This window comes from Pelophylax lessonae (genome assembly GCF_965119305.1).
Source record: "Pelophylax lessonae genome assembly, chromosome: 7".
Lineage (NCBI taxonomy): Eukaryota > Metazoa > Chordata > Amphibia > Anura > Ranidae > Pelophylax > Pelophylax lessonae.
In genome coordinates this window covers 60,396,629-60,407,095 of record NC_138774.1, presented here as the reverse complement: position 1 = coordinate 60,407,095, position 10,467 = coordinate 60,396,629, and the positions used below count along the sequence as shown (strand labels likewise).

Below are 10,467 nucleotides of genomic sequence, written 5' to 3'. Positions count from 1 at the left end.
TGTCCGGTTTTTTTATTAATATCGCAAAAAATGAAAATCGCATAGGTGATCAAATACCACCAAAAAAAAAAAGCTCTGTTTGTGGGAAAAAAAGGACGTAAATTTCGTTTGGGTACGGCATTGCATGACCGCGCAATTGTCAGTTAAAGTCGCACAGTGCCGAATCGCAAAAAGTGGCCTGGACGTAAGACAGCAAAATCCTCCAGTGGTAAAGTGGTTAAGCCGGGTCGCACGGTTGGCATTGTTCAAACTGTTATCTGTTATTAAAGTTCTGCAAAGACAGTGACTCTGGAATTATGGGAGATGTAGTCCGGGAGGAGTCAGGATCATAGACTGCTGTGAGAGAGAGAGACTCTTCTCCCAGGGAGCAATGTGATGCGCGGAGCTTGCTGGGAGTGTCTTTATAAAGGGGGGCGGGATCGATTCTCGCTCTCTTGCCTCGAGGACAGCGCACTGTATGGAAGGGGAAGAGCTGCTGCGGATTGCAGGAGAATAGGCCGAGGCCTAGTGGCGGACACTGGAGCTGAAGCGAGCAGTGTGAGTGTGGCGAAGTCTCGGTAGCGTGACCAAGCGGAGGGTTGCTGGCAGGCAGAAGGAGACGCTGAGCAGAGCAGGGCCTGGCTGCAGTGGAGAGCGGAGTTCCTGGTTTGGGTGAGAGACATCCAGTATCTACATGTGCATTAATTACAGACCTAGGCTGAGTTAGGGCAAAGCTACCAAACTGTTTGCTTCAACAAGGCCATACTGACATAGAGTTAGACCACTGGACATTGCAGTTATAAATATAGTGCGAGGTGGGTGAACTAGGCCTCAAGCCCCTTTACTCAGTCTTAGGCTGTTAGTTGTTGGGACGCATCAGGATCTGTTTGCCTACATCTCTGTGGATTACAATTGTTGATTGCCTGGGGGAATACAGTTCATCATTATAACCTTTATTGGATTACAATTACTTTCCTTGGATTGTTGGGATTTCCTTGCCGGTGAAGACTAGTGAGGGCTCACTCTCCAGGAGACGTTTGCAATTCAGTATAAAGGGGGCCCCTGTTAGTACACAGAGTGCACACTGATAGTAATCCAGCATTGTTATATTGTGTGTTCTACATTAAGTTATTAAGTGTAGTTATTCTAATCTGTGGTCACTCTCTAAGTACATCAATACAATTCAATGTGTTTTTATTGTTGCTGAACGCAGTCCTCTAGCATACATACGCATTTATTTGTGTATGCATGTGCGGCCTGTGTTCCAGATCCTGGGTGCTGAACTAAACCTAAATCTTTGGTTGGGAATTCAGGATCTACGTCCTTGGCAACATTTGCATTATTTTTGATTCTGTTTGTATACTCCTGTTTATTTCAAAAGTCAAAAGCACTAAACTGATTCTTCACTGCAATCCTTCTGGTCTCAATCATTCAGAATCACAGAACAAATAGTGTCAGTTGGGTCGGAGCAGGCTCAGGGTCGAAGAAGTGAAGAGGATATGCATGCAATAAGCCACCCCTTGGGGGCAGGGCTACATTGGGAAGCATTTTTTTGTGAGCTAATCAGGCGCTTTTTTCTAACGCTATTAAAGTATACATTTCCAAAAATTCCATTTTAGATAAAGAGGGGGAAGGATTAGAAACCCTGTCAGATTTTTACTGATATCCAGGGATTGTGAGGAGAACTATAACAGCAACACAGAGAGAAAAAAAAATGGTTCTCTTTAATATCAGTGCAACCCGTCAGATTTTTTATTCCTGCCCAATTGCCTGTTGAAGATTTTCCTTCACTTCCTGTCTGGTAAAATAGTTTTCATCCAGACAGGAAATGGGTGTATATCTCTCCAATGGGTCCCCAAATAGCAGTAAAACCTGGGGGGGGGGTCTAATTCTCAATTCCATCCAAGACTGGAAAAAGATTTATGCTTGTCATACCCTTTAAAGCTGTATTAAACCCAAAACCAAAAATGTATTATGTTTCAGCTTAGCAACCATAGATGTGGTGGCTGCATTGGCTTTAACCACTTTAGCCCCGCTTACATTGAGGCTACTGCGGCAAAGTGCCGCGACCCCGTCCAGCAACGTAGACCTACGTCGCTGGACTCCGCCCCTTGTGGGCGGCGCTCGCGCGCCGCCGGAGGCTCGCTCCCGCTGTGTTCATTCACAGCGGGAGTCGGGCCAGGGGAGGAGCAGCGGCGATTGCCGCTGCTCTGCCCCGATCGTCGGGGATCGAGTCTGGAGATCCGCCCGCTGTGTGTAAACACAGCGGGCGGATCTCCATAGTGACAGGGACTGACAGATCGGAGTGTTCAGCATAGCTGGACATCCGATCTGTCCTTCTGTCACTCAGTCACCTCCCCCCCCACACGTCAGTAAGCACCAGGCATACATTAACCCCTCCCTCTCCAATAAAATTAACCCCTTCCCTGCCAGTGTCATTTTTACAGTAACAGTGCATATATATAGCACTGATTACTGTAGTAATGTCACTGGTACCCCCAAAAGTGTCAAAAATGTCAGTCAAGGGTCCGATCTGTCCGCCGCAATGTCGCAGTCCCGCAAAAAAATCGCAGATCACCGCCATTACGCGTTAAAAAAAAAAACACCAAAAATGACAGAAATCTTTCCCTTAGTTAGTAAACGCAATAACTTTTGCGCAAACCAATCAAAATACACTTATTGCGATTTTTTTTTACTAAACATAGGTAGCATAAAACAAATTGGCCAAAAATTTTTTAAAAATTTGATTTTTACATTTTTTTGGGGGGAATTTCATATAAAAAAATGTGAAAAATATTGTTATTTTTTCAAAATAAACGCTCTTTTTTTGTTTATAGCGCAAAAAGTAAAAATCGCACAGGTGATCAAATACCACCAAAAGAAAGCTCTGTTTGTGGGAAAAAAAGGACGTAAATTTCGCTTGGGTACGGCGTCGCACGACCGCGCAATTGTCAGTTAAAGTCGCACAGCGCCGAATCGCAAAAAGTGGCCTGGACGGAAGACAGCAAAATCCTCCGGTGGTAAAGTGGTTAATTTCTCTGGCTTTTTTCTCTCTGTTTTTACCTGGTTATCCGACCAGTAACACACCTCCTGTATTAGTGAGACGCAACTGAATGAAGAAGTACAGGAGGCACAGCAGCAGCGCATGCACACCCATTCGCCACAGGGGAAGCTAATCAGTGGGTCCGGCGGCCACGATTGCCGCCGGGCACCTGCGATGGCTCCCTGTGGAGACAGAAGGGCGGTCTGCCATTGTAAACATGGCAGACCGCTGTTCTGTCTGTTAGGAACACAGGGATCCTTTGTTCCTCTTAGTTAGGGACACAGGTTCTGTGTTCATGCAGCAAGCCCATCCCCCACACAGTTAGAAAGCACCCCCTTGAGACCCATTTAACCTTTTGAGCGCCTCTGGTGTTAACCCCTTCCCTTCCAGCAGGGTCGGCCTTAGGTGTTCAGGCGCCCTGTGTGAGCTAATCCTGTGGTGCCCCCCCCCCGCCCATCTTCACCCCTCGCCACCTAAACATACATGTATACATTACATAGATTACATTGCATGCATACATTACATACGTACATTACACTACATACATACATTACATTACATGCATACATTACATACATGTATACATTACATACATGTATGTAACTGCCATTACCAGTGCAATTATGTAGTAAACATATTATTTTATTGTATTTTACTTCTTTTTTTTTTTTTTTCCTTATGTTAAGACAGTTAAGTCCCTTATATCCTCCCCTTCATTGTCAATAAAATAAAAAGTATTTAGCCTAATTTGTCTTAAAAAGTACATACACACAGCAGTGACACTTACCGTTCTGTGGACGGTGGCATTGCATTTAAAAATGGCGCCTCCAGGCGCTTAGACGCCACTGCGCATGCGCCGTCTGCCCGAGAATAGCCGAGTGTGTTCGGGTTTTCCCGAGCAGCGGCGCCTGCGCAGTGTGCCTTTCGGGAGCCGGCGGCAGTCTTTTTTTTTCAGGTGCCGATCCGATGCGATGCTCTGTCTTCACCCAGTCCCAGGGCAGGGGGACCTGGCAGCACCTGCTGGTATGACTCGTTCGGACTCCACTCCACTGATGTGAGTAACTAACTGTCTGCAACTCACAGTCTGCGAGCTGTGATGGCCACACGGCGCCCCTGTTGCCCATGGCGCCCCGTGCGGCCGCACGGCTCGCACACCCCAAAGGACGGCCCTGTCTTCCAGTGTCATTAGTACAGTAACAGTGCTTATCTTTAGCACTGATTAATGTAGCAATGTCACTGGTCCCCCCCAAAAGTGTCAAAAATGTCAGTTAAGTGTCCGATCTGTCCCGCTAAAAATCGTTGATTGCTGCCATTACTAGTAAAAACAAAAAAATAAATAAAAATGACATAAATCTTTCCCCTAGTTGTAGACGCGATAACTTTTGCGCAAACCAATCAATATACACTTTATTGGGATTTTTTTTACCAAAAATATGTAGTAGAATACATATTGGCCTAAAATTATGAAAAAATTTGATTTTTAATTTTTTTTTTTATTGGGAATGTTAAATAGCAGAAAGTAAAAAATACCACCAAAAGAAATCTCTATTTGTGGGGAAAAAAAGGACATCAATTTGTTATGATACAGCGTTGCACGACCGCGCAATTGTCAGTTAAAGTAGCGCAGTGCCGTATACCAAAAAATGGTCTGGTCATAAGGGGGGTAAAACCTTCTGGTCCAGAAGTGGTTATTGAATCTAGCTGAAGTTAGAAGCTGATTGGCTACCATGCAGAGCTGCAACAGATTTTTCACTCCCCAGTTTTAGTAAGTCAGTTCTTTATCTGTGTCATACAAGTGTGTCTTAACCTCCCTGGCGGTATGATTATGTCAGGAATTCTGTACCAAAAGCGGTACAATTTTTTGCATGGAAATTTGGCGTTATGTATTATAGGCCTACAATTCTTAGTAATTACTGACTTAAACCTGACCAAAACAAGAGTCTAGTAGACATCCCAGATGTGATAAATTTGAAACACAAACGCATGAATTATATTCTAATCAATAATATAATTTTATTATATAATATATATATATATATTATATAATAAAATTATATTAATGATTAGATTATAATTCATGCGTTATATATTATCTATCTATCTATCTATCTATCTATCTATCTATCTATCTATCTATCTATCTATCTATCTATCTATCTATCTATCTATCTATCTATCTATCTATCTATCTATCTATCTATCTATCTATCTATCTATCTATCTGTGTGTGTGTATATATATATCTGTGTGTGTGTGTATGTATATATATATATATATATATATATATATATATATATGTTTTGTGCAACGTTTGAATTTCCCTCCCTAGTTCCGCTCCCATGCAGCATTGCTGCTGCAGGGAACGGAACCAGGAAGTCATCACACCGACGGAGGAGCGGCGGGACTCTCGGCTGGCGATCACAGCAATGGGAGATCATCGCTGGATCGCCAGGAGAAGGTAAGAGACAGCGCTGCAGGCTCTGCTCATCTACCCCGAGCGTGACTCGGGGATACCGATAATAACATGGAAAATCCACCCCGAGTCACGCTCGGGGATACCGCTAAGCAGGTTAAGGCTCCGTTCACACCTGAGCAATCCGAATCGCGCGACAATTACAGCAAAATCGCGCCGCAATTGGGGTGCCATTAAGAAGTAATGGCATCACACAAGCGTCCCGCGATTTGCAACGGTTTTAAATCACGGGCAGAATCGAGCTCAAACCTGAAATCGATACGTTCAGGTAGGAACGGAGCCTAACATTTAACTGTTTTTTATTTAACCTTTTTTGAGGCTTTAAGATTGTTTGTGATCTTTACCATTGCTAAACCTGCACATAAAGCGAGTGAATGGAACAAAGGAATTTTTCATTATATCTTCGTAGCCCCAACTTATAAATAAATAAAGAACAATACCACAACAGTTTCTAAAATTGTATCCAACAATTTAGAATTGTTTTTTTTTAACTAAAAAGCTATTATATTTCATTTACATTTTTTATTTTATTTTTTGTGAAGTTTTTGAAAAAAATGTTGTTGTTGCAGGAGTTTTTATGCTCTTTTGTTACATTTTATGTATATATACCGATTTGGGGAACACATTATATTCGTTTTTTTTGTACAATAAAATGAATGTAATTCACATACTCTTAGAGCCGGTTCACACTGGGGCGACTTGTCAGGTGACCTGGTCGCCTGACAAGTCGCTGTGGGTCGCCTGCCATAGATTAGCACAGGACCCGTTCTAATAGGAGCGACACAAGTCGCTCCGACTTAGAAAAAGGGTCCTGAGCTTCTTTGGGACGACCTGGAGCGACCGCCATTGACTTCAATGATATGAAGTATGTGCAGGTCTCTCCGAGGTCGCCCCGGCAAGTCAGGTCGCTGCTATGTGAACCAGCTCTAAATCAATTGAATGTTTTTATATTTATTGTTTTATATACGACCTTATAATGCCACTTACTGTGTCACAATTGTACATGTGTGTGAATATAATAAAGTTGGTTTTTATATATAATAAAATTGATGGAAATAACTTCTCTTTCTAGCTTATTTTATTTTGTTTAGTGTTTGTGATAATATTTCCCATTGATATGATATATTGCACACATATATTGCCGCATTTTCACGTGACAGGTTTCCTCTTTATTTAATTTGGACTTGCCTCACTAATTGACAACAGCAACAGAGGATTATGGGTAGTGAAATAGCCACAGACTAAGGATCCCAACCATACTTCTCCTGTAGGACACCTATGAGCATGCGTACACCAACGGCGGGAAGGGGGGGGGGGGTCAGTGACACTCAATAGTTGGTGAAACGATAGTTGGGATGAAGTTCGGCCTTTACGTCACACACCAAGCTTAGCAGTCTTCTCAGCACAACTTCCTTATTCTTTCCATGACTGGACTGGACCATCTGCAATGTCTTGCGGGTCCGTGCCTCCACCTCGGAGGACAGGTCACCATGGGTGCCCAAGGCCTACAATAAAAATAACAGTTAAAAAAAAAAAAAAAAAACACTTGACAAAGAACTATTTTCAGCTTGTCGCATATCATAACCCCAATGTTTCACAACATTTTCTATGAAAAAAAATACAGTGTTGACTCTAAGGGGTTGATTTTCTAAAACTGGAGTGTGCAAAATCTGGTGCAGTTGTGCATGGTATCCAATCCGCTTCTAACTTCAGCTTCTTCAATTAAGCTTTGACAAAGTACAAAAAAAAATGGAAGCTGATTGGTTTCTATGCACAGCTGCACCAGATTTTGCACTCTCCAGTTTTAGTAAATCAACCCCTAACAGTCATACCCACGTGCAAGAATTAAAAATAAATGAGGCCCTGTATGTGGGTGGGGAAGGGGATTTTAGCACTGAGATGGCACATTTGCCAAAACTGGGTGGAGCAGTGAGGGGTGAGAACCACTTTCAGGTTTTGTGTACCAGATGGGGAGATTTACCATCAAAATTTGTTTTAGTGACCATTGTCACAGAACATGAAGGTTAAACCATGTGAGTTGTCACATGAGCAGCTGTGTCACTAGGGTTGGTGTCTCCCTGGTCAGGTAAAACATGGTGTCACCCCCCTCCCCCAAACATTTTTTTTCCTATAAGACAAACACTGGGCAGGCTAGTTTCGGGCCGGCAGAGCATGGTCAGGGTGCGAACCCAAAGTTGGCTCCTGTAAATGATGCTATGATGCTGTCTGTCTGTACCATACCAGGGTCTTTAATAGTGATTCAACCCTAGGCAAACATTTTCCTGGTAACAACCCCCCCCCCCCCCGCCGCCCCGGGCAATCTCACTTTGCACTGCAACATCCCATAAAACAGACACACACACAGACTTAAAATTGTTAAAAAATGTAAACATAAAGAACCAGGCTCTCTGATTGCTAGAGGTTGCTGCACATCATTACTGCTCACTGATTGGTTGCTAGAGGTTATTGCACATAATTGCAGTTCACTGATTGGTTGCTACTGGTTACTGCACATTATTACCGCTCACCAATTAGTTGCTAGTGGTTACTACACATTACCGCTCACTGATTGGTTGCTAGAGGTTACCACACATTACCGTTTACTGATTCGTTGTCAAAAAACAAAGAAAGAGAAAACAGGACTTTGTAGATGTTGAACTCCCCCGTCAGGTACTATTGAAATTACACAAATATTTATAATAAATCGTATTTTGTTAAATATAAAGTTAAAAAACTCCAATGAATGGAGACATAGCATAAAGTATAAGAACAATATATGACATTTTCCAGTAATGTCTCCTATTTACTTCATACCACATGGAACTTCCTGATTGGTTGCTAGAGGTTACTACACATCACCGCTCACTGGTTTGGTTGCTAGAGGTTACCACATATTACTGCTTACTGATTGCCTGCAACTCAGCGTCCCCCTCTGCAAGCTACGTGGTCTTGCCTTTGCTTTATTATCATTACTCAGTTGCCATCTGTGTACCTGATGGGGAGATTTCTCCTTAAAGCGATTGTAAATGTAGCAAGGTTTCAAGGCCTGTGGCCTGATGTGGGTCTGCCATTAGTACTGGAATCCTCTCCAGCCCATGGGAGCTGTGACCCTGGGTGTGACAACTGAAGCAGCGACAACTCCGGCATCTTTGTTTGTGGTTTTTTTATTTGAATTAGGGGATGGGAGAAGGGAATGAGTGGGATACTCCTTGAGGCTTAACTGATTACAATTGGGACTTTACTTCCAAAATGCCCGTTGGCGCTTCCTTGACGCCAGCCGGCGCCAGGCAACGCTCACTGACACTGAGAACACTCTGCAGAACACAGAAGTGCTGAATCCTCGACTTATAGTCCAGAAGATCCAGGACTGAGAACTGTAGAACTCCTGACACTGTTGTGCTGTGAAAGTCACTAAATACTTTCCCCCGCCTGACACAGCTTGAGGTAGCATAAAGTAGAACTCTGTATGGCTGTCATTTCAACTGGCACACTCTGTACGATTCATGGGCCCAAACTGCAGGTGCCCCCTTTAACCTTGAACTCTTCAGGGTCCATTGACTAGGTACCTCCTCTGTAGTTTCAGGGTCCTCAACCTAGGTACCCCCTTCACAGCTAGCTGGCACTGGATCCCAGAACCTCTTCCTGAGTGCCCCCCCTCTAATTTCAGGCAGACCCCCAGGAGCAATCCTCAGTACTCACGACCTGTGTAGGCTTTTCTGGGGGTGGACCCCTCTCTCTCTCTTTCCGCAGGCTCTTGGCACACTGGCTCCCCTCAGCTCTCTCAGCACACTCTGGACACTCAGGCAACACCCCGAGACATCCACCTTCCTCAGACAGGAGGAGAGACAGCCGCACTCTCCTTCCTGGGACTCTGCTCCGGCCAAAGATATTGTGTCATGTGCCACCCCCAAACTTATACCCACTCCCAGAATCCTTTGCAGCACAATCTGCCTCCTGGGGCAGTTACAAGCCTGGATGTGTCCCCTGATTGGGTTTCCTCCACCGCCCTATGAGAAGCCTCTCACAGGAGCCAGAGGGGAGACTCCTCCTTCTGTAAGCACACCTGGAAACCATGACACCCTGACTATTAAATCACAGCCCTGCTGTTAGGCAGACAAGGCCCACTATACCTTTACCTAGCACCTACCTGTAGGGTGCTACATAAAGGAACATTAAAAAGAAAAAACATATCTTGCTCTGTGCAATGGAATTGCACAGAGCGGGCATGAACCTCCTCTTCTCAAGTCCCTCGCCAGCACTCCTGGGCCCTCCTCTCTGTCCAGGGCCTCCACGGGAAGCAGCTTCCAGTGGGGGCACTTGTGTATGCTCACTCCCAAGCCCCACTGCTGTGTCCACAGACACAGACAGTGAAACTCTGCCCCCCGCTCCCTCGTCACTGAAGTTGATTGACAGGAGCAGGAGCCAATGGCTCCCGCTGCTATCAATCTGCCCAATGAGGAGGGAGACAACATGCAGATCGCTGGATCGGATCAGGCTCAAGTAAGAATCAGGGGGTCTATGGGAATTCTGGAGCAAACAAGACTTTTTACCTTAACCACTTAAGCCCCGGAGGATTTGGCTGCTAAAAGACCAGGGGTTTTTTTGCGATTTTTTACTGCGTGACTTTAACGGACAATTGCGCGGTCGTGCGACGCTGTACCTAAACAAATTTGACGTCCTTTTTTTCCCACAAACAGAGCTTTCTTTTGGTGGTATTTGATCACCTGTGCGATTTTTTGATCATGCGCTATAAACAAAAAAAGAGCGTCAATTTTGCAAAAATAACAATATTTTTTAAATTTTTTAATATGAAATTCCCCAAAAAAAATGTAAAAATCAAACTTTTTTAACATTTTCAGCCAATTTGTTTTATGCTACATATGTTTGTTAAAAAAAATCGCAAAAAGCGTATTTTGATTGGTTTGCGCAAAAGTTATCGCGTTTACTAACAAAGGGAAAGATTTCTGTCATT

General features: G+C 43.9%; 1 protein-coding gene across 1 annotated transcript in view; it reads right to left on the bottom strand.

Annotated features, from left to right (window-relative positions):
- Window positions 1-6,800: 6,800 nt before the first annotated feature.
- NEU1 (neuraminidase 1) overlaps window positions 6,801-10,467 on the bottom strand; it is an 89,729-nt gene continuing 86,062 nt past the window's right edge. Inside the window, exon 7 of the mRNA XM_082263543.1 lies at window positions 6,801-7,000. Coding sequence (XP_082119669.1) covers window positions 6,824-7,000 — 177 coding nt within the window. The 3' untranslated portion in view covers window positions 6,801-6,823. The remainder of the gene's footprint in view (window positions 7,001-10,467) is intronic.